General features: G+C 36.6%; 1 protein-coding gene across 1 annotated transcript in view; it reads left to right on the forward strand.

Annotated features, from left to right (window-relative positions):
- The window catches only part of LOC132110978 (1-acyl-sn-glycerol-3-phosphate acyltransferase epsilon-like), a 95,615-nt gene that overhangs the window by 42,635 nt on the left and 26,719 nt on the right, over positions 1-26,261 (forward strand). Inside the window, exons 6-7 of the mRNA XM_059518128.1 lie at positions 19,198-19,359; positions 20,658-20,781. Coding sequence (XP_059374111.1) covers positions 19,198-19,359; positions 20,658-20,781 — 286 coding nt within the window. The remainder of the gene's footprint in view (positions 1-19,197; positions 19,360-20,657; positions 20,782-26,261) is intronic.

A 26,261-nucleotide genomic window follows, 5' to 3' on the forward strand; every position in this document is an offset into this window, starting at 1 on the left:
ATTTCATTTATGACCTCCTTTTCACATGTATACCTGACCTTCACTCTCATTCATTAATCATGGGCAGTGATTTTAATTGTGTGATGTGTCCACGAATAGACAGGTCCTCGAGAAAAAGTTATCTCTTTTAAAATGTGCAGTGATTATTCAGTCTTTTCTGCATAGCTATGGTATTCGTGATCCATTTTGCTTTTTAAATCCTTCAGCAAGGAAATACTATTTTTTTCCGCAAGTAAATCATTCTTATTCACAAATTGATTATTTTTTTCTAGATAATAAACTCCTTCCATATCTGCAGAACTGTTCATATGAAAGCATAGTACCCTTACAGAAAAAACACATGAATTTCACATGTGCAAAAACTCATGTGGTCACATGTGACCACATACACATGTGATTTTGCACATGTGAAATTTAACATGTGAAAACATGTTAAAAGCACATGTGAAATATGTGGATCACATGTGAAACACACGTTTTGCACATGGGAAATGTGTGCTTTTGGAACATTTACACATGTGAGCACATGTGTTTCACATGTGAATCCCATGTGTTTCAAATGTGAAACACATGTGATCACATGTTAAACACATGTAAAATTCCCATGTGAAACCTATAATCACATGTGAAACCCATGAGATCACATGTGAAACAAAATACCCATGTGAAACATAAAATTCCCATGTGAAATCTATAATCACATGTGAAACCCATGAGATCACATGTGAAACAAAATTCACATGTGAAACAAAATTCACATGTGAAACTCATGAGATCACATGTGAAACAAAATTCGCATGTGATCACATGTAAAACACATGTAAAATTCCCATGTGAAACCTATAATCACATGTGAAACCCATGAGATCACATGTGAAACGTAAAATTCCCATGTGAAACCTATCACATGTGAAACTTGAAATTCCCATAATCACATGTGAATTCCATGTGATCACATGAGGAACCTATGCAATCACATGTCAAACATTAAATTCCCATGTGAAAACTGTAATTGCATTTGAAACCTGAAATTCCCATTTGAAACCCATGAGATCACATGTGAAACTTAAAATTCCCATGTTAAACTTATAATCACATGTGGAACCCATGCAATCACATGTAAAAAGTTAAATTCCCATGTGAAACCTGTAAACACATGTGAAACCTGAAATTCCCATGTGATCACATGTGAAACGTAAAATTCCCATGTGAAACCAGTAATTGCATTTGAAACCTGAAATTCCCATGTGAAACCCATGAGATCACATGTAGATCACATGTAAAACGTAAAAGTCCAATGTGAAATCTAAAATCCCATGTTTAACCCATGAGATCACATGTGGAACGTAAAAGTCCCATGTGAACCCTAAAATCACATGTGAAACCAATGAGATTAAATGTAAAACTTAAAAGTCCCATGTGAAATCCATGGAAACCCATCCAATATCTTTGTTAAACCTACACCCCACATAAACATGTAACTTCATGTGAAATCCACGTAAAAATCATTAAGCAATATACCATAGAAAGCATGATTTCCAAATTTAAGACAAATTATTCAAATTGAACTTTTATTTCATTTTAAAAAAAATAATACAAATTGAATGTTTAAAACAAATAAAGCAAAATCAAATCAGAATTATGCCTAAAAAAAAAAAAAAAACTCTAAAGTGTGTGTGTGTGTGTGTGTGTGTGTGTGTGTGTGTGTGTGTGTGTGTTTGTGTGTGTTGTGTGTGTGTGTTGGCTCAGTCCTCTATTGCTCTTTCAGCAGGCATCCTGTTTCGGGATAGAAAAAGATCAAAGATTAGGGCAGTGCAAGCACAAGAAAATCATGATAAAGTAAAATTTTCTTTCTTTTCTTTCAAGATTCTATTAATTAATTTCAAGTAATGACTGGTAATGACTGGTATATGTATATTGGCAGTATCCAAATATATAAACAAGCAGATCCAGTGCACACCTACAGCATGCCCTCTACAAGGTTCTAGATTTTGACAGTACATTTGCACCAGATGAAAACACATTTCAAGAAATATTGAGTTTGCACTTGCGAAAAGCTTGCTCTGTCCGACTTTAGCATTTATGTGACAACATGCATTGTTGGTTTATTAAGAATGATGACATTAAGAAGATGGATGTAAACGTACTCTTATTCCCCAGAGAAAGCAAAATGTTCTTAACTTTTTGCATCTCTTACTTAAAAGTCTGGGTGAACCTGAAGTTTATTTCAGTGTTGTGACGTATTTCCCAGTGAAAGGTAGTATTGAACAGAAGGCAGAGTTTTACTCTAGCGCAGTGTTTCCCAAACTGGGGTGTGTGCACCCCTAGTGGTGCGCAGACTGACCACCAGGGGTGCGCGAGAGAATGTTTGTACTGGCGGGGGAAAAGATTGTCTTTTTATTATTTTTACGTATTTAACTAAGGTAAACTTCACATGGAAAAGTTTTTTTAAGAAATAAAATTCCACATTGCAAGCTATAAATTACTCCTTTTACAATGATTTAATTTCATTTTACAAGCACGTCTGTATCACAATAGCCCCCTGCCCTGTTCTAATTAGGCGTGATAATAGTGATAATTCATTTATATATTTTTTGCAAAGCAGGCTTTTCTGCACTGATATTGTTGAAAACAAAACATCGACAAAGACTAGATGCAAAAAATGATTTTGAGAGTAAATATGTCTTCAAAATGAATAAAATCAGTTAAATGCAGAATTAGTATACTAGTTACCAAACCTCCAATAACTAAATTTGTTAAATAAAAAATTAATTGTTATGCATTTAATCTCACTTTATTGACCAATGTACTTTCTTCTGACCTTTGTTGATTCAGTTAAATAAGCAAAAATGACTATAGATAGATATAAAGGTTTGCTTTCCTCTACTGTACACGTGTGAATTTGCATTTCCTTCAGCCTGAGGCTTATTATTTCACTGTTGGTGTGAAAGTTAGATTTGCCAAAAAAAAAAATTTTGTGTTATAAAAAAACAAGCCCAGCCCAGGTGGGGAAAAAATTTACGCAAAAGTAAAGTATCACATTACTTTTCTATAAAACTAACGTAATGCAATTAGTTACTTTTTAAGGGAGTAACACAATATTGTAATGCATTACTTTTAAAAGTAACTTTCCCCAACACTGTTTATAACAGTGCATATTTAACATATTTAACCAGAGTATTTGTATTTAGTAGGAGTGTAACAGTTCACAAAATTCACGGTTCGGTTCGATACGATATACTTGTGTCACGGTTCAGTTCGGTTCGGAACTCAATAGTACTCAGGGTATGGCTTGTTATACCATTTGGGAGACCTTTAAAATGTTATCTTCGAGGTTGCATAATTTCATATTCGTCTTTATAAAAATAGAGATCAAAAAATGCAACTAGATGAATTATCTAGTTCTATATCAGCTATTGATTTTCAGTACTCACTGAACCCATTTCCCAACCTTTATAAAGAGCGTCAGATTTTGCAGACTAAATATGATCTGTTATTGATGGAAGAGGCTGAGCATTTGTTTTTACGAGCTCAACATATATATTTATTATATTTTTTTAGATTTATGAAGTTAAGAATACTTTTTGTTTTGTTTTTGTCTGTGAGTTTGGTGATAAGACAGGTAAATTGTTAGATTATCAAATTTGTAAATTGCAAACATCAAACTTGATACACCAACTTAAATTACCCACAGGAATTACTACCACTGACTATAAAGAAATAAACTCTCAATTTAAACAATACTATGGAAATGTGTACACCTTGCAATCTCCTCAAGATGTATCTTTAATGAAAACATTCTTAGATCAATTAGATTTCCCCACTGTAGAGAAGACTTTGTATGATTTTTTTGGATGAGGATATTCAAATCGAAGAAATAGCTCATGCGATTGCTTTCTTGAAAACAGGCAATGCACCGGGTCCCGACGATTTCCCATCTGATTTTTAGAAAGCATTTTCTAAATTACTATGGCCTGTGTTGCTTTTTTTTTTTTTTTTTTTGAGAGCCTTCAGAATTCTAAGTTGCCCCCAACCTTCTATCAAGCTACTATTTCATTAATTCTTAAGAAAGATAAACCCCCCCCCTTAGATTGTGGTTCTTATCGCCCCATATCGCTTTTAAATTGTGATTACAAGATACTAGCTAAAGTATTATCCTTTCGGCTCGAAAAAACTTTACATGGATTCATTTCACCTGATCAAACCGGTTTTGTTTGGGACAGACACTCTTTTTTTTAAATATTAGGCGCCTTTTTAATGTTTTGTATTCATCCCATTCCAACAATGCTGAAGTTTTGGTCTCACTAGATGCTGAAAAAGCATTTGACTGCATCGAGTGGGGCTATCTTATAAATGTTTTGGAGAGGTTTGGATTTGGTTTAATTAATCTCTTGGACAAAGCTCCTTTATGCTTCCCCCAAAGCATCTGTACACTCAATATTATTTCAGATCCTTTTCCACTGTATCGAGGCACAAGGCAGGGCTGTCCCCTTTCCCCCTTTTATTTGCTATTGCCTTTGAACCAAAGGCAATTGCATTACGTGCTGACCCAGAGGTGCAAGGCATCTTTCAGGCTGGTCTAGAACAGAGGGTTTCTTTATATGCTGATGATCTTATTTTATTTTTTATCCAATCCCCTAGTCTCGATTCCTTGAGTTCTTTTAATATTGGACTCATTTAGTATTTTTTAGGTTATAAATTAAATTTTTCCAAGAGTAAATTATTAAATTCTGCTGCATCAAATCTCTCATATTCAGATTTCCAATTCAGAGTGGTTAACAACCAATTTAGATACTTTCAACTGTTCAAGTGACTCGTAAACATGCTGACTTATTTAAAAGTTATTTAAAACGAATTTTATTTGATCTCACAAAATCTATGTTTTTATCATGGAAACCCCTTCCTCTCTCACTGATAGGAAGGGTAAATGAAATCAAAATGAATATTCTTCCCAAGTTTTTATATCTATTTCAATGTTTGCCCATATTTGTTCCTAAGTCATTTTTTCTATGTCTGGGAAAAAACTCTCGTCATTTATTTGGAATAACAAGCCAAGGCAAATAAGTCTAAAACATCTTGTTAAGCCAAAAGAGGTGGGAGGTTTGGCTTTGCCTAACTTTCAAACGTATTACTGGGCAGCCAACTTTAGAAACTTACTGTACTGGTGCCGGCATGATTTGCAATTGTGTAAACCTCTCTGGGTGCAAATAGAGGCTGTTTGTTGTTCCCCAATTACGTTGACATCTTTGCTCTGTTCTTCTATCCCTCCTACTCATAGTATCTCAATTAATAATCCAATTGTTAAACACTCTCTGAGGATTTGGACTCAGTTCCGCAGAGCTCTAGAGCTTAAGGGTCTTTCTTCAGCTGCACCCATTGCCAGAAACGCTTTCTTTCCAAACTCTCTTTTTGATGGAGCTTTAAAAATTTATAAGTCACAGGGTCTAGTTATAATTGATCAGCTATTTATTGATAATAACTTTGCTTCATTTGACCAACTTAATCAATTATCTTTGTCCAATTCACATTTATTCCGATATTTTTAAGTTCGGAGCTTTGCCCGTTAACATTTTCCTGAATTCCCTTCTGTCCCTCCTAGAGGTGTCTTGGAGTGTATTTTAGACCAGCATACATGTATAAGGGGTGCCATTTCAAGGATTTACAGCACAATAAATGACAATCAAACCCCGTCTAGCAGGACATTAAAGTCTCTTTTGGAGCAGGACTTGAGTATTTCGTTAGAAGAAGAAACCTGGCACACTATCTTAAAAAGGATACATTCTTCTTCAGTTAGCTCTAGACACAGGCTTATTCAGTTTAAGGTAGTGCATCATATTCATTGGTCTAGGGTGCAACTTGGCAAGATATTTCCTGATTTAGACCCCACCTGCCCACGTTGTGTTGCGGAGCCAGCCTCTCCGTTTCATTCTTTCTAGTTCTGTCCTTATTTTTTATTAAGGATTTAAGGATTTGGGGGGGAATTTTTAGTTGTATTTCAGAAATTCTTACCACAGTGATAGATCCCAACCCATTGACAGCTTTAAACTCACATCTTTAGAAAGGGGTAATATTGCACTTTGCACACTGTTGGCTAGAAGACTGAGGCCTGGTTTACACCGGACGCCGAAGCGACGCCGAAGCTGCGCGGAACGGAGGCCGCTTCCTTTCAGCGCCCATGTTAACTTATGGTGTCGTTCACACCAGACGCGGAGCGCCGCGCCGCAGCCAGCACGCGCCGTGAAGCGCCATTTTCGGTGTCTGGTCTATTTTTTGCGCGAGCCGCAAGCGATCCACGTCAATTCCGGCAGGAAGTCACACCAAGAAACACGAGACAATCCGGTCAATTGTCAAAATATAAGCAATTTTCAAATTAAAATACTGCGAGTGACAAATGCGATCATATTTGTGTATCTAAACAGACTAGAAAGATGAAAAAAAAAAACACACACACACACGCACGCACATGGTTAACTTCATAACTTCTTGGTTACAGAAACATGGTGTATTCATTTTAGGAGGTTATTTATTTACCCATGATGTGCTCTGAATAAACAACAACTGAGCAGAAGCGCTTGTCGACCGGCGCGGAGAATACGCATCTGGTGTGAACAGGCAGGCGCCGGACCGCGCGTGCTTTTCCGTTCCGCGCCGCTTCCGTGTCGCTTCGGCGTCCGTTGTGAACCAGGCCTTATACTAATCAATTGGAAGCTGCCATCTCCTCCAAACTACCATCAGTGGGTTTTTGACCTACTTTTTGCCCTTAAACTTGAAAAGATTAAATTTGGAGTAAGAATGAAACCTGAACTTTTCCTGAAATATTGGAGCTCTGGATAAAACCCACTTTTTTCTGGTTTATTTAGTTGTCTATATGTATATACATATGTTATTGTGATTATATGTACATCTGTATGTTAGTATTTATTATGCTTGTTTAATTTTTGCTTTTTTCCATTCATTTCATTATGCAGCCATCTGATACTTTTACTGTGCTTGAGATGCATTTCTTAAAATAATAATAAAAAATAAAAAAATTACCTCGGGATGTCCGATAGGGTAGGTTTTACACGACTTTACATAAGGATAGAGAAGCCGTCAAATGTTTTATAACTTGTGGTTAAAGGGCCACTCAGCGGTCATAAGCTGCAAATGCACTTTACAGACACTGCGGCGGCGGTACGTGCGGCGGTAAAAGGGGCCTTTTGGATGTCCACCTAACTGTATGACACACATTCGCCTGCGGTGGTCTCGTGGTACAGATGGAGGGCATTCGTTCTCTCCCCAAAAAGTGATTATCTGGGGTTCAGTCTCATTGGCGCATTATAATTGCTCATAAAAGCAATGACATTGTCCTCCCACTGACATTCCCAAAGCTTGTGCACTTTGAGGTTATAGGTATTACAGTAAACCTTCATCTTATTATAAGATTGTCTTCTGAGTATGCCAAAAGGTGTTTTCGACACCGAAATCAATTCTTTAGGATTAATACAGCAACAATGTCCGTGCCAGAAGCACCCTAAAAACTTCAAAGCCATTCTGTCGCCATTATCAGCCTATTAATAGCCGTCCTCATGATACAGTCCAAATTTAATTTACAGTTGAAAGGGTCTACGTTTGTACACTCTATAAACTCTTTTCTGTATTTCATATATGCCTCTCGTAGCAAAACTACGTCATTCTTGCAGTACAAGGCTAGTTGCTTTTTGAAGTCAAACACCTCTCCTGCTATGCTCTCGTACCACAAATCAAATTTCGCACATTCAGCGTCAGACATCGTCTGATATCCAAAATATTCTTTTGACGGATATGGGCCGATATAATTTGCATTCTGCATGTGATTAGAATGATGTGGAAAGAAACCTTTTTCGCTGGTGTTTAGGTTTAAAGCAGAGGTCATTTTTGACAATTTCATCGGCAAGAAGCTATAGCTGGCGATGTATCTCTTTTTAAAGGCTTGGTCATACATGTAAACAAGTCTACAGCCTTGGAGTATGATTTTTGGCGCTATTCCTTGACTAGTGAAATACTCTAGCAATATAAAAGTCTCGAAACCCTCAAATTTTGATCGTCTAAAATGCTTGACCATCTGATCTACACAGTCTACCCCTTCTGCTGTAAACTCAACGCCAGCTTGCGTTGATGCACAAATATAATTTGCCGAAACCGGCCGTTTTCATAAATCATACATCTATACATTTTGCTCTGTACTGTCTGTAACATTTGTCACAGTATTTTTTGAGATCACACTGAGACCTCAAACCGTCAATTTTTGCTTGTTTATGCATTTCATAACAGAAATCAGATCTACAATATCTCAAACATTGGTCACATTGTAGCGATTTCTTAAGATGCGTGTAGCACGACTTGTTTGTGCACACATTACATGTAAATTTGCAATAATGTAAAGCATGATCACTAACCCTTGATAGCAGTACTCACAAACATACGAGTAACCTAAGAAACCTTTCAGATTTTTTGTCCCATAATAATGATCTTCATGCAGATACAAATGTAACATCTTGTGATGTATCTCATCCGTATTTTTATAAACTTCCAATTTACCTGAACCCAATCCGTGAAAGATAACTATTTTCAGGTCTAGAAAGGCTTCAAATTTAGAAACATCATGCAACGCAATTTTATCCCAGTGGTCATAACCCAGATCAGTATGTATATTTCTGGCTATTGTCATCAATTCGGCGTCGGGACTTAAAAAGTAAGCTATGCATGCACTAAAACACATATTGTCTGCGAAATTGACCTGATTATGAGCTAGGTCGTTCAACTTCCTACGCACACCAGCACCACCTTGTTTGTTTCGCGCTACAGAGATACATAACTCTAAATTGGTATCAAAACCCACATCCGTATTGCTTTGAACTGCCCGTTCGATTTGGTCAACAAATACATTTACATTGTGATTGTTGTCAGGCATTAGAATGGCATTAATATCTGTGGGGAAACCTACACCTTGCAGAGATATGTTAAAAAATAAAAAAACCTCACCAGCTAATAATCTGGAAAACGCTACAATCTCATTCAAAATATTATATTATAAGCTGCAAAATCATCTGTTTATTTCATGAAAATTTAAAGTTCTGCGAATTTCTAAACCCTTAAACTTGGGACAATCGTAAAATCACCCACACAACCTCCTTCTCTCAATATTCTATATATTGCAAGGCTGACTGAGACTAAGGCTGTCACTTTTGAGAAAAATCTAATTTGAACGGATATCGAATATCTTGCAATATATAGAATATCTACATAACCCCCCACCCGCATAAAAAAACCACTGTAGCCTAATGGATATTCAATCACAAATGTATTAACAGTGAGTCATATACAGGACTAACTGGATTATTATTATTATTATTTTACTTAATGTTTGAAACAGCAGGTTATCAACTTATATGAAGTGCCACTATGCATATACCAATACATTAGGCTGAATGAAAAAAGAAAAAAAAAACGATTCAGAACAGGCACAAACAATAACGTGACAGTTTAAGAACTTAAACAGCAGCAGGAGTAAGGTTAGGAAGTTGAGTTGATTTAAGCCTAGCCTAATTCATTTCTTAATATTGTTTGCAAGAAACACCAGTCTATCAACTTGACCTGGATCAAGTGCAGCTCTCTTTTTATTTACAATGTTCCCCGCGGTGGAGAAGACACGTTCGGAGCGCACAGACATGCCTGGCTACTAGCTATTATTCGCTTGATTTGGTCATGGGCCTACGCTACAATACATCTAGAGTGCCCTCTACTGGATAAGATGGCAAAGAATAAAATAAAAAACAAACGGTCTAATCATAGACTGTAAAAAATGCGCTACACATGGCATTTTAAAAACAGATTATTTTATTTATAGTTTGATTACGGATACTTCACGTCATGTTCGAATGCATATTCGAATATCGAATAAAAAGTGACAGCCCTAACTTGAGACCCATATCTGGAACTGAGGGATCATAACCTGAGGGGTCATTATTAGAAGGCCCTGTTCATTGCTGTTTATAACTGCACCTAACCATTCGTGTTGTTCATCTATAAGCTCTTGTAATCTATCCACCATGTTAAGCGGATCAGACGGTAACATTTGTTGTAAATCATGTCACGTAACTGTTCGGTATTGTTTTGAAAATCATACCTGGGTCTTAATGACCTCCGATCATCATCTGAAGTGTGGGGATGTAATTCATAGTGACATATTTTACTACTCATTTTGAATTATTATTGTTGTTGTTTTTTATTTTATATCAGAAATACACCTTTTTTTTTCAAGTTTAAAGACAAGCGTGAACACTCCTGAAAACACCAACACCTATTCACAATGTGACATAACCAGATAACAAAAACAGAAACATACAGTAAGTATAGTCAAAACCACCTTTTCTCCACAAGTAAACAACACAATAACATGCAATAATGTAAGGTATAAATCAATGGCAATAACAAAAAATATTAATAAATGAAAGAAATAACTAATGATAGTGATAATTTGCTGCCAAGAACAAAACAATAATAAATGTAAGAAATAACTAATGATAATAATGATTCATTCTCAATAACAAACAATAATGTAAGAAATACCCGGTGATACTAACGAATCGATGGATTTCTGCCGGTACCCCGCTCATGCTCTGTTGATACTGCCGAAATTCGCCATACAGCTGTTTGTGGCAACTTCTCCAAAATTCAGCCGCATGACGTAAGGATTTGTTATGCTGTTGCTGACATGCTATGATGTTTCTCGAAATAGATACAACATCACTTTGTGTGTTAGCAACGATGTCTTTTGCTTCCCAACAACGTTTGACCGATCAAATCGGAAAGTGTCAAACTGCCGATTAACACGGCGCAGCATATCATAATCAAGCCTTCTATTTAAGTCATGTTCACGGAACAGTTCCTGAGGATTTTCATGAGGTAACCGCTGAAGGACGCTTGATCCCATGTGTGTATCATCGAATCACTCCATGCTGTTAGACCCCCTTCGTCGTATCCTTGCTCTGTAAATGTCGATAACAGTTTATTAATTTATTGAATGAACGCAAAACATAAGATTTTCTTAAGTCCGAAAGTCCTTAAGGAACTTTAGGTTCTTTTAAGCCTTTCACTAAATTTTAGAATGCACATTAAATTTGACAATTTTATGACTTGGAAAATGTATGTTATGAAAACAAATGTTGTTTCATGTCTCATTTTCCTATACAGTAATGTACACACTTTCTTTTAAATTGACAAGTGCTTTTGTTTTTCTTTTTCTGTTTCTTGTTTTATGACCACTAAATAGCATTATGATGGGGGAGAGTTTGGAAACTTTCAAGATCCTTCTATAAAGGGAAACAGGTTAATTTAGCTCAAAGGGAATCATTTTAGGATTTTAAAGGGAATTTAAACAAAATCACTGTTTCACAGCTGATCACTGAGACAGCCAGAGATTCATTGAACGAGCCGTATAAAACCAACTCTGCACTGGATATTAATATCCAAAGTATAGTGAAAACACTATTAATTAGCACAGTAACAAGGTCGGCAGTTTAAGACATTAACTTGTAAGCAGAAAACACAAGATACTTCTCTTTTCAATATGAATAAGGCTTTTTTAGATAAATCAAAGACATATAAACTAAGGTAACGCATAAGCACACACACACATTCAAACAAGTTGCAGGAAGATAGAAAGTTATGAACGAATTAGTTTAAGAGAATGAAAATGTGAAATCCCAAGTTTACAGCTATACGTGAAATTGCATAGACATGAACAACCAGTTCCTCAATGAGGATAAAATTATATTAGATACACCAGTACAATGTGAGACTGGAGGTGTTACTTGCGTTGCCCGTGTAAGGGGGTTCCCTTTGTTGTCCTTGGAAAGGGGATTTCCAGAGGTTTCTGATTGGCTGGAAGTTCAGTACGTCTTGGGAAGCCCCTAATTGGGCGTTGGTTGATGATGCAGAGTGCTGGACTGGTTGAAGTTGAACGGGCACTCGAGGATGGACTCGGAGACACAGCGTTACAAAACTTAACTCAGAACAAGAAACTCTCAAACAGAAAAGGAACTTAAGGTATAGAACAGAAGTAAAGTTTTATGAGACTAGGTCTAGCATTAGAGCTATCGTTAGCATCAAGCTACATCAGACAATTTATGAAATTATTAGTACACTTTTACTCAAAACTCACTTTAAATCCCGATAGAGTGTTTGTAATAACTTCCTTTTGCGATCATGGGTGGAATTTGGTCGTTTACTGTTGTAAAAATATGCTATTTATAGCCTTTTACATCGCTGCACAAGTTAGCATTTCAGATGTACATTTTCAATTTTTTTTATAAAAATGCCCCAGATGTCAAGAAAATCTCATACCAAGCTTTACTATCGTAATTGCGGGTTTACTATTCGTATATTTCGTGTGTACAGAGGTGTATCAGTGTTGTTATGAGCACATAAATAACAGGAACTGTACACGAACCATGTGACACGATGTGGCGGTGTCCGGTTGTGACACTCTAAAGATTGACAAGGCGAAGGACCAATCAGAGTCTGTCTGACACACAGCACGAGCACTGAGGAGCAAACACACAGAGACACCGCTGGGAGAGCCTGCTTATCATCAGATCGCGTAAATCAGTGGAAAACGAATAGAAATTATGATTCTGTCAGAAGAAATATGAAGTAAACATAAGTAAATATATCCATATATCTCCGCAGATATGCATCTTTTGTCTATAAATCCTTAGAGACGCTGTTCAGTGAGTATGTGAACACAAATAAACCGCTGCAGACGTGACTGAATATGAAAGAGTGGTGAATTTATATTCAAAATGTGGCATAATACGGATTTATTATTTTGCACTCCTGACAAAAATTACAAAATAACTGTCACTTCAACAATGTGTTATCAAAACATTGGTCAGATATCGAAGCTAGAGTCTTTAAACTTTCAATTGGTGCACAGTTTGTCCAGATCAAGTAAGAGAGGGATGTTTAAAATGCTGTGAAAGTGAAACAATAATAAACTGGGGCCGTCGCCGATCCTTGCATGCAAAGGGGTTAACCCCTTACCACTCACCCCCCATTTTTTGGCATGGAGACATAAATTACATACCCAAAATAAAAAGGTTTCTGCTGATGATTCTTTCTGACTAGATACATAATCAACATTTGTTCACAAAGCTGACACTTCAAAGTTTACTGTTATGATAATAGAGATATATAAGCTCAAACATAAAAATAAAAATATAAAAAACATTTTTTAAATGCATTAAAAAAAAATTTGATGTCGGATATGAGTTTAGCAACACAGTGTAACTAAAGCCACAAGTCTTTCAAAACTTAATTAGAAACTTCATAATCGAATCTGTAAAACTGTGAATTTTATGAAATATTTTATAAGGCCATGTCATGTGTGTTTTTAGAGAAGGCTATTCAGATTGATTTATGGCACTTGTCATCTCTATAATATCTCACATGTAGTGTTGTCACGGTACCAAAATTTCAGTATTCGGTACCGATACCAGTGAAAATCCACGGTTCTCGGTACCAATTTCGGTACCAAAGCAAAACACAAAAATATGCTAATTAAAAAAAAATAACTTTTTAGCACTAAAAATAAAACCAATGCCATTCTTTATACTTATTTAAAATTGTGTTTAAAGTTTTTCTACAAGTTATATAATTATGAAAAACAGTAAACAAGTTTTACCCAAATTTAATTTGTCTTTTAATTTATGAAATTTAAACACATTTTATTTTTGGTAAATAAAGGGGATTTGCTATTAAAATTAAAACATGGAAGAAATATTGTGATTTATTTCTTTAAAAAAATAAAGTTTTATACATTTTTTTCAACAGTAGTAGCAGTATCACATACGTTTTACTAAATAATAGTAATATTTCTAGCACAATGCCTTTATGTAAAAATTTACTTTTAGGCCTAATGAATGCATAGTTGTCATTTTAACTGATCTTAAGACTGGTGGTGATGCTTAAGATATTTTTGGTCATTTAGGGTTTCTGTAAAAAAAAATAGTAATAGATCATACTAATTATTATTAAAAGATAATACTACTACTAATTCTACTATCATACTAATGTATATACAATGCACTATGAATTGATGAGCTGCTGGGTTCATGAATATTAATCACGTTGTCTGCGTTCGGTCAAACTGATTTGCTGAAATCAAAACAGGGAAGGTACTAGATCAGCGCCAGCCAATGAAATTGCCATTTGCGCATTAGCTCCGCCCACTACCGGGAAAACCGGTATGTCTTCTGCTTGTTCGAAAATGAATATGAATAATTCTAAATGAACTCCATTATTTTGACAGGAGAAGACAACAAAGAATAGTTTACATATAGCGTGTCGATTCAGCGTGGTAAGACTCTCGCTCTCTCTCTCTTTGCATGTGTGAGAAACAGCGCTATCAGTAAAGCGACGGTGAGTCGTGCGCCTTCACAAAGAGTTTACAGAGCATCAAATACAGGTGCGCTGTGCATCCATTGAGATGAACTGAAAAGTTCAGATCGCTTGATTAGGAGAGAACTCTGAAGCTCAGATGCTGAAATTAATGCAAGCGTCATGCGCTTTAGTCTATGTAGTAAACAAACCCGCACGTCTCTGCTGTTCATTAATTCACACAGAGACGCGCAGAACACGGATTCATATTTCAAACAACTTTTGAATTCCATGACTGTCCATATTAAAATGTAAGTTTCATTTTCATGACTGGATTTTGAGATTCCGTCCTCGTTTTCTGCTTCGCGGAAATCATGGCGCTGAACCGGGTTTGAACGGGACCTCGGTACTACCGGTACTTAAAGAAACCTGGTACCGTCACATTTAAATTTTTTTAGTACCGACTTGGTACCGAAGTACCGGGTCTTTTGACAACACTTCTCACATGTAAACACTCCTGTGTGCTCTGTATGTGTGTTTGGCTTTGAAAACTCCCCGATTCATGGTTCTATTGTTCTCACGAAACAAGTCTTTCACACCTCCGCCAGGTATGACATCCACATTATTCTTTTATCATTATTCTTTTGTTTTTATTCCACCTTTATTAGCCTTTGTTGTGGTATTTTCAAGCTTTACAAAGCTGCAATTTCATTTCAGTCTAAGTATGCATTTACCCCTTATTTATCAAAAATCTTACTATAAAAATACAACAAAACATTTTCTTATGACCTTACGTGAATTATTGTGACATATTGTGCATTATGAAGAAGAAATGCACCTGCTAATAGTAGCATTAGAGCTAACATTAGCATCAAGCTACATCAGACAATTTATTAAATTATTAGTACTCTTTTACTCAAAACTCACTTTAAACCCCGATCAAGTGTTTGTAATAACATCCCTTTGCGATCACGGGTGGAATTTGATCATTTACTGTTGTAAAAATATACTATTTATAGCCTTTTTCAACGCTGCACAAGTTTGCTTTTCCGATGTACATTTTTTATATTTTTTATAAAAATGCCCCAGATGTCAAGAAAATCTCATACCAAGCTTCTCTATCATAATCACGGGTTTATTATTCAGATATTTCGTGTGTACAGAGGTGTATCAGTGTTGTTATCAGGGGGGCAGGGTTTTATATTTTATTGAAGCATCCCTGGGCGCCGCCATTGGCTAGCGGACCCCCACCTGCTGTTAGCATTCCATTAACTCCCATTTATTTTGGTGTCACTTTGACAGCTAATAACTTTACATCTGAGGTGTTTAAAGACTCCGTTTGTCCATTAATTATTTCTTAAGAAACATGAAAATTTATAAAAGACTCCATTAACTTGTATCTTACGTTATGGTCCCGTAGAAGCAGTTTTTGTAAAAATAGGCTAACGATTGCATCATAACCTGTGATTCTTTGTCGCACAGTAGAGAAATTACCATATGGACAGGATGAGAAACTCGCAGGCAATCTTTTATTGTCTATGAGGCAATCGGGGGGACGTGGAGGCATAAAGTCAAGGGAGATAATTAATCAGAACACTTACCCAAATTTGCTCCTGTTCACGCTCGCCTTCTCTGCAAGATTTGGTGGGTGATTCAGATTTCTCTTGGCACAGCTATTTGAAGACTTACAATTGTCAGACAGGTTGCTCATGTGACATCAACGTCATCAAACTCAGTTTGAGTCTGCGCAGTAAGCTTGACCCCCAGGAAGTGCGTGCTTCTAATTCACTTCACTTGTCTCCGTTGAATCCAATGAGGTCGCTGTGTCCATTTCTTTTACTGTCTATGGTTGTTATGGCCAGATAACTACCAGGAAGTGTACACGAACCATGTGACACGATGTGGCGGTGTCTGGTTATGACACTTTTAAGATTGACAAGGCGAAGGACCAATCAGAGTCTGTTTGACACACAGCATGAGCACCAGTGCTGCACTGGTTGATCCGAAATGACTCGCGGTTACGAGTCATCCAAAAATATTTTTAATGATATTCTGGTTGCAGTCGGTCGGGTCGTTTGAAATAAAGATGCCAATTAAACCTTTGTAATTTATATAGTACTAGACACAATTGGGAAATACATAGGCCTACACTTTATTGGCTGAATAACTTGCACGAATAGTGACCACCTGTTCCGCTTTACGTTGTACTGTACAGCAATTTTACCCTTTGTCCCGCCTCATGCAATTTGAGCATCTGTCCCGTTTTTTTATTCGACCCTGCCTAATAAATAGGATGGATACGTCCATGGAGTTGCGGGCAGGTTAGTTGAAAACATCGGTCGGGTGAGGGTTGTTTATACATTGACCTGTGGATCACTGATGAGCACACAGCACTGCACACACACACAGATCGCTGGTAAGAGGCTGTTTATCCTCAGATCGCGTAAATCAGTGTAAAATGAATAGAAATGACGATTCTATCTGAAGAAATATGAAGTAAATATCAGTAAATATATCCATATATCTCCGCAGATATGCATCTTTGGTCTATAAATCCTTATTGACGTTGTTCAGTGAGTCTATGTGAACACAAATAAACCGCTGCTGACGTGACTGAATATGAATGAGTGGTGAATTTCTATTCAAAATTTGGCATAATACAGATTTATTATTTTGCACTCCTGACATAAATTACTAAATATCTGTCACTGCAACAATGTTTTATCAAAACATTGGTCAAATAACGAAGCTAGAGTCTTTAAACTTTCAACTGATGCACAGTTTGTCCAGTTTGTTTAACTTGCTGTGAAAGAAAAACGGTAGTAATCTGGGGCTGTCGCAGATCTTTGACAGCAAAGGGGTTAAAACAATTTTTTTATAAAAGAGCTTGCTGTGGAGCCGATGAACACATCATGAACATTGAAAAGTGAAAGTGACGTGACATACAGCCAAGTATGGTGACCCATACTCTGAATTCATGCTCTGCATTTAACCCATTCAAAGTGCACACACACAGCAGTGAACAAACATATAGTGAACACACACTCAGATCAGTGGGCAAACATTTATGCTGCGTTGCCCAGGGAGCAGTTGAGGTTCGGTGCCTTGCTCAAGGTCACCTCAGTCGTGGTTTTGAGGGTGGAGAGAGCGATGTACGTTCACTCCCCCAGCCTACAATTCCTGCCGCCGTGGCGAGCACATGGTGGGAGCAGCTGTTCTACGCAAGTTTTTGTGTGTATTTTTGAGTGTATTTCATATTCTTGAGGTAGTGGATATTCACTGCATACAGAGCCATTAGGAGTCCAAATGCCTTGGGGACATGGCAGATGTCAGTGATAACAAGATGTCCAAACGAAAGCAATGTTGGTTATTCCTTGGGAAGCACATCACATTGCTGCTCCTCAGTTACAATCAGAATGCCCTCTTCAATTTCTTTCTCAACATCCTCAATTTCACCGGATGGCTGGGAAAACAAAAAATATTACATTACTTATTAAATTTATAATAAACATAAATTATACACTATTATTAAATATAATACACTATTAAAGTTGTGTGTTTTGTTAAAAAGGACAGCTACCAATAAAATAACATTTTCATTCACCCTAATATTAAGAAAAATCTTTGCAACCAAACATGACAGTCAAAAGTAATTGGTGCTCCTCAACTGTTTCGATTACATATATACAAAATACACCTCCGGAACCAGCTAAGCTAAAAAAAAATAAGGGGGCGGGGGGGAAATCTTGTGAATCCATGTGTTTTTGTTAGAAAAATATCCATATTTAAAATGTTATAAACATTTTCCATGAGAGCCGTTCCGGGTGGATGACATACGGCATAGCACATGCATGCACCGATGATTAGTGACGAACCCCGAATTACGATTTAGAAGCACAATATTAGGCTTGCACGTATGATAGTCAGTGAAAGTGAGAAAAAAGTGTTATGTTTTAAATATGGATATTTTTTTTATTTGACTACTTTTGGACTGTTGAGATAAAAAAACACCTGCCTACTGCCATTTAACAACTTGGAAGAGCCAGGACCATTTTTAATTTAACTCAGGTTGGATTTGTCTGAAAGAAGAAAGTCATATACACCTAGGATGCCTTGAGTATGAGTAAAACATAGGCTAATTTTCATTTTTGGGTGAACTAACCCTTTAAGCAAAGTTGCTGATGGCCAATATGCTAGCACTGAACATTTTTCAGGATTTACTGCCATATTCATATATATATATATATATATATATATATATATATATATATATATATATATATATATATTATTCTTTTATTTTTTTTATTTATTTTTTGCCTGCATTGTCTATTGACTTATTGTTTCAGCCTTGCTGTTAAGGTACCATTCTTTACTCACTTTCTGTATATAATTCATTCACAATTTGAATATGGACCAATGTCCACATATACTTCTAAGTTTGAGGAGTGACAAACATTGACAGTGACAAATTTTTCTTGTTATCTCTATGAATGAAAATGAGAAATGTAGATGTTTAAGACATCATAAACAAATGACATTTTATTTATTTTTTGGGTGAATCCATTTACGCCTACTGTAAGTGACTGTAAGACTATAAGTGATTATTATATTATTATATGTGACCATTAGAGTTTCCCAAAGGCATCATAAAAATATATAGAATTTTGTAATTTTATAATTTATTTTTCAATCACTTATAGATGGCAAACATTTCTGAATGTTTTCCCAATGTACTAAATTGCAGTTTCTCAAACTAATTTACTTGCAATAGTCATGTTGTCTTGCCTATTGCAGGACTTGCTGTGCTGAAGCATGTTTTAACACCAAGAATGAAAGCATCACATGTTGCCATTGAGACTATGAAGGAACACCTGGATGCTGTCTATGATGTAACTGTTGCATATGAGGGAACACTCACAGCAGATGGCCAGAGACGTCCAGCTCCTACAATGCCAGGTATGTTGTTATTGCCATACATTCAGTTTGCAAGCATGTTTACTTTCCTCAAATGAGACCGGAAAGAATTGTTAAACCACAAATTGAGGACTGTAAAAATACAGATATGTAAATTTATTATTTCTTTTTATTCAAAACAATTACAAACATGCTTAATAAGAAGCATTGTAAGAACGCGTCTGTCTCTGGCTCTGCGCCAGCCAGCGAACGCAGATTTGAATTTAGCAGCTAATGCTGTGCACTGAACGATCTAATCACACCGGTGTGATTGTATCAAATATATAAAAAATATTCTTCTTCTTTTTTTTGTCGTTTGAAAGCTGCATTTACTTGGCTCAGAAATGTGAGGGGTCACGTGCCCCTTCACTTTGAATGGGCATGACGCCTCTGTATACAGAACACTCACTGTGTGCTGTAATACTACTTAAAAATCATGATCCTGACCTTGATCCTGATCCTGAGTGATTCATCTTTTATGAATCATTAAAATAATTGTATCTGGGACACTGTGAGCATGAAGACGGTAGTGTTTACCTAACATTTTTAAAGCTTTGCTTAAAGGTACGCTATAAATGGGAGGTGATCATATATTTTTGCTCTTGAAACATTGTAGAGATTAAACCCAGTGAGAAAAATTACTTTTTACAGTTTATAGGGTAACCTACAAGACTGACTAACTGACTCAGTGGGGAGGGAAATATCCAGTATTGCTTTATTTTTGGTCACACATTTTTGTTTTCCTTATTTATTACATAAACCATAAACTACAGTAATTTTTCCTGCCACAGCTTCATAATGAACTGAAAATAATTTTAAACTTCTCATAATAACATAAAATAATAGTGTGTTTTCACACCATTGATTTAAATCATCTTTCAGTTGAACTAAAAACTAAATTGCTATATGACTTAATGCACTTATCAAATCACGAAAGGCTGTGATTTAATTAAATAATTGTAGTCAGTGTTTATTTACATACGAGCAAATTGGACACAATGTGTGCCAGCCATTTCACATTCTCATATTTTATAACATTCTTGTAGACAGACAGCATGTCACTAGATTTGTAGTGAGAAATGTCTGTGATGGAAAAACACTGAAATCAAAATGAAATCTTTGAAGTGAAGTGAACGAATTTCGCTATGTTATATATGAAATAATTTATATGAATGCTCTTTTTAATTTTATTTCACTTTCAGAAACATTTTTTAATTGCTGTGTTCGGTTTTTTGTTTGATTGTTTTCTGTCAGATGGTTGTCTGAAATGCCTTATCTAATTTGAATTATCTGTTTAATAGAGTTCCTGTGCCAGGAATGCCCCAGAGTGCACATCCACTTCAACCGCTTGGGCATGAGGGAAATTCCTGCAGAGCCAGTGTTCTTCCGCAGATGGCTGCATGAAAGATTTGAAATCAAGGACAAGTGAGTATCCTAATTACATATACTACAAACAATTACATATATATACTCTTAACTACTTGTGGTTACACTTTATTTTATGGCGTCCGTGTTACAATGTAATTGTACAGTTAAGTACTTGGTAATGTTCTCCTCTATGCCCACCCCTCTAAAATACGTACATTTTTATAAAGCTCAGCGTTCTGAAAAGCAAGGTATGCTCTGATTGGCCAGCTATTCAATGTGTTGTGATTGGCCAGATGCTTCAAGCGTGTGACGGAAATGTTACACCCCTTACCATATTGTGATGGCCTTGTCCTTGTGCGTCGAGACAAAGACAATCAAACACAAGGCATTTATTGCATCCAGTGGGGAAATTACTGATTATAATGTCTTATACTGCCGTATAACATAAAACCATGTGTATTGTGATTGGACAAACAGCAAGCGCTACTCTACAGTGCTCAAAACTCATGTTTGCATCATCATTGGCTAATTCTTTAAATATTAAAAAACACTTACAGACTATGAGTCAGAACAGCTGACATTGCAGGCTGCTCTCTGTGGTTCAGGAAACAGTCCTGAACAATGAGCTGCACACATCTTAATATTTGGTTTGAACTGTTCTCGAACAGTGTTGTAAATACAACTTAACTACAGCTTAACCACTGATTTATAGTTGTGTTCTCTTTTGGAAGGCCAAACAAAGTATTAAAATTTTCGCAACAAAACGCGCAGTGTTTCCATGACATGGCAGTGGCAGCAGCTGCGATAATCAGAGATACGCCTTCCTTCTTTGCGTGAACATTTTGGCGGTGATATGCAAATCTTCCCACACAGCGACGTAGACATGTGGGGATATGTTTAACCAAGGCATTATAGGAGGCCGTGGACGAGTCATAAATTCTATAAAGAATATATCTTTGGGTTTGAGACTTTAGTCTTTGCAACTTATGTAAGGCTTAATTTATTGCTATTACTATAGTAAGTACATGTAATGTGTAACAAGGCAACTGTTTAAAAAAAGAAAAATAAAAAAATTCTGTTACCCTATATACATATTTTGGTTATGTTATGTTTACAAATTCGCTGATCGGCAGGGTTCCCATGATCATGAAAAACTTGGAAAGCTCCTAGAAGTTCATTGGTCAAAAAAAAAAAAAAGTGTTTTGATACTGTTTGCAAGAGTTACATCTAAAAGCTACATATACTTTGTATATACTTTGTATCACCATCAAACATACACTCATTTACATCCTTCTCTTCACTCTCTGAGGCAGAAGCCTCCAAACTCATCCTTTCTAATAACCCTACTACTTGCCTGCTTGATCCTATTTCATCTCATCTCCTTCAAGCCATTTGTCCTGCAGTTGTACCTGCACTCACTCACATCATCAACGCATCCCTCCACACTGGTGTTTTTTCCTCATCATTTAGACGGGCTCGTATAACTCCACTACTTAAGAAACCCACCCTCAATCCATCTCTTTTAGAGAACTATAGACCCTGATTTACGCGAAACTATATATAGTTTCCCTTCTTCCTTTCATTGCAAAAACTCTTGAACGAGCTGTGTTCAACTAAGTCTCTACATTTCTCACACTCAACAACCTTCTTGACAGCAAGCAATCTGGCTTCAGAAGTGGACATTCAACTGAGACTGCCTTGCTCCCAGTTGTTGAAGTTCTAAGACTGGCAAGAGCAGAATCCAAATCTTCAGTACTTATCCTGCTTGATTTGTCCACTGCTTTTGACACGGTTAACCACCAGATTCTCCTATCAACCCTACTGGCAAAGGACATCTCAGGAACTACACTCCAATGATTTGAGTCTTACCTATCAGATAGGTATCTTGGAGAGGTGAGGTGTCCAAGTCACAACATCTAACTACTGGGGTGCCTCAGGGCTCAGTTCTTGGACCACTTCTCTTCTCTGTCTACATGGCACCATTAGGTTCTGTCATTCAGAAACATGGCTTTTCATACCACTGCTATGCTGATGAAACTCAACTCTACCTCTCATTCCATCCTGATGATCCGACGGTAGCTATTCGCATCTCAGCTTGTCTAACAGACATTTCTTTTTGGATGATGGACCATCACCTTCAACTCAACCTTACCAAGACAGAACTGCTTGTGATTCCAGCAAACCCATCGTTTCATCACAATTTCACCATCAAGTTAGGCACATCAACCATAACTCCTTCAAAAACAGCTAGAAGCATTGGAATTATGATTGATGATCAGCTGACTTTCTCAGACCACATTGCTAAAACTGTCTGATCCTGCAGATTTGCTTTATTCAACATCAAGAAGATCAAGCCCTTTCTTTCGGAACATGCTGCACAACTCCTTGTTCAAGCTCTTGTTCTGTCCAGGCTCGACTGTTTCAATGCCTTCTTGGCAGGTCTTCCTGCCAGTTCTATCAAACCTTTACATTTAATCCAGAATACAGCAGCAAGATAAATTTTTAATGAGCCAAAAAGAATACACGTCACAAAACTGTTTATCAAGTTGCCCTGGCTACCAATAGCTGCTCGCATACAATTCAAGGTGTTGATGTTTGCCTACAAAACTACCACTGGCTCTGCACCCATTTAACTCAATTTGTTACTACAGACTTATGTGCCCTCTAGAAGCTTGTGATCTGCAAGTAAACGTCCCTTGATTGTGCCATGCCAAAGAAGCACAAAGTCACTTTTTCAGACTTTTAAATTAAATGTTCCCTTCTGGTGGAATGACCTCCCCAACTCAATCCGAGCAGCTGAGTCCTTAGCCATCTTCAAGAATCGGCTTAAAACCCATCTCTTCCATCTTTATTTGACCCTCTAACTTTAACACTCACTATTCTAATTCTATTCTTAAAAAAATCTAACTACCTTTCTAATCTTTTGTATTCTATTTTCTTTTAATTTATTATGCAATTTTGTGTGTGTGTGTGTGTGTACTTTAACACTAGCATGCTCTATTCTTTTTCTATTCAATCGGTTTTCTTTTTTATTTATTATATTATTTAAAAGCCCATGCTACGTGTACTGTGTTAACCTGAGACTTGTTATAGCACTTATATATTATTGCTCTTTTTCTAGCTTTTGATTGCTTCCACTGTCCTCATTTGTAAGTCGTTTTGGATAAAAGTGTCTGCTAAATGAATAAATGTAATATAATGTAAATGTAGCGTATGGACCAGATCACATTCATTTAAATATTCAGAAAGATTTTTAATCTACTGACTGGCCTCATGTAAATCACAGCTTAGAGCCAATGAGTCTGCATCAAACTGTGCCATTGACACCTTTAGAGGCCTGTCTGAGCATCACCAGGACCACCTCTACATTCCTAGCTTGGACTCATAAGCTTCAAAGAGATCTTAATCAGATTCAATGGCCCAAGCATGCAGAGGAAAAGACCTCCCCATGCCGCTCACACACACACACACACACACACACACACTCAAACCTTCTTGCATTTAACTCAGAATATAAGCCATTCCAAATGTATATGATATATTCCTATGTGTTTGTATGTTTCCCAGGTCATATTAGCATGGTTATGATTCTCTAGTCATGTTAGTTGACATCTAAGTGTCTGTATTCAAGAATAAGAATTTATCTTTATGTTTCTATCTTTCTTGCATAGCTTTCTTGGTACCTAATTAAACCTCTCGGTTTGCCATAGCCAGTGCTTAATTTCTAAATTGCGAGGTCCCGGAACAAAACAGGGTAACGGATCCGGCATGTGATTACAGAAGGGAGAGTTCACGGAGCATTCGCGCAATCACATTGGTGGACCAGTTTGAGTGATTAAGAGCGTGCATCATTTGCTTTTAGGGTCTGTAACACCACGTATAACCTGGAAACGCCATGCAATTTTAAAACAGTGTAGCCGCACTGGGGTGTACATTATAATTAGCTCAAATTATATATAGAGAGTTCTAATAATTAATCAGGAATATGATTAATAAAAATATCTCATATGACAGTTACATTAAAATTATTGAAGATGAAAAATAGGTCAATTGTATATATCAATAACTCATTACAAGGCACTGTAATTTACTCATTAATATGTCAATATTCCATTCTTCATATCAATTATAATGATATCTCTTACTGTGAATTACCGCAAATCAAACAGTGGTTTGTCCAGCAAACGGCCGTAAGATTAACTTATCAACTTTCAATAAAGTTATCACTTTTTATAATTCCAGGAAAAATAGTTTCTGGCCATGAAACTATTCTCCAATCCTTATGAAATTTCGGTTACTGAAAAGTAACGAGCTTGTAGCTAAGATCAAACATTTCATTGACTCGTGATGTGAGCATTTTAGACAGAAGCAATCATGAATATATATTGGGTTTTAATAATTGAACTAATAATACATCAAACTACTATTCACACAGAGTAAATATGTGTACGACAATACAGACTAGTAAACTTTGTACATGACATAACGGAATCCAAATGAGGGAGAGAGAGAGAATGAGAGAGAGAGGATGAGAGATGAGAGAATAGGCGCGATCACAGAATAATCGCTCAGTTATGGCAGAATCACAGACAGTAACCTTTTGAAAGACAACAAGGAATCAAATCACCTTGAAAAGGTTATAGACAAACTTTAAGCAGCATTTAAATCTCTCTAGAAAATAATACTTGCATGTGGTCTCTTTGTGATTGGGCGTGTTCTCTCGTGTCTTCCGGGGCTGCTGCGGACTCGCGCGATATTTGAAAGGTCCAACGAATGTAATGATTCAGAGTTCGTCTTCCTCATGTAGAGAGGAACTTAGTACAGAAAATAAAAGAAAACGGAGATGGAAGCTTCCGAAGGAGCCATGAGAACGGGCTGTTCTCTCAGCCGCCGTGCTGAGATCAGAGACAATAGAAGAGTGGAACAAGAGGACAAGAGACGAGGACCAAGAGAGTAGACAAAAGAAAGAGAGAGAAACTTACTGGTTTCAGTTCTTATGTCTTGATGGTTCACGCCTCTGTTAGCGTGAAAAACCAATGAACGTCCGCGATCTGAAGCGGGAAAAACATTCCTTTGTCTCTGGGGAAACACCCACTCTGATAAGTTATGGCTTATCAGAATTCAGCGGTTATATTCTAGCAAGTCGTTAATTCCAGATTAATATATTTCACAAACCTTTCCTATAGGTGGATAGTTCAGTCACAACATGACAATTACACAGATACCAAAAATGACATATATAACTGATAGAAACACGAAGTTACATTCATATGCAGAATTACACACTTTTAAAGTTTGATTAACACGCGATAAACATTATACTCCAATTTGATTATAGAAAACATCTAATGCACCAAAAAGGCAACACAGTCAATATGTTTAGAAATACGTTTTAAAAAAAGGTACCAGTGAGCTGGCTTTGCTGTTCTGTTCCTCGTAGGTCATAAAGTTTCATGATCTGGTCCGGGGTAGGGTTACAGAATCATGACTCTATTTGAGAACATTATCTCCAAAAACCATTTCCAATTTACAAGTCA

The sequence above is a fragment of the Carassius carassius genome, chromosome 30 (genome assembly GCF_963082965.1).
Source record: "Carassius carassius chromosome 30, fCarCar2.1, whole genome shotgun sequence".
In the NCBI taxonomy this organism is placed as follows: domain Eukaryota; kingdom Metazoa; phylum Chordata; class Actinopteri; order Cypriniformes; family Cyprinidae; genus Carassius; species Carassius carassius.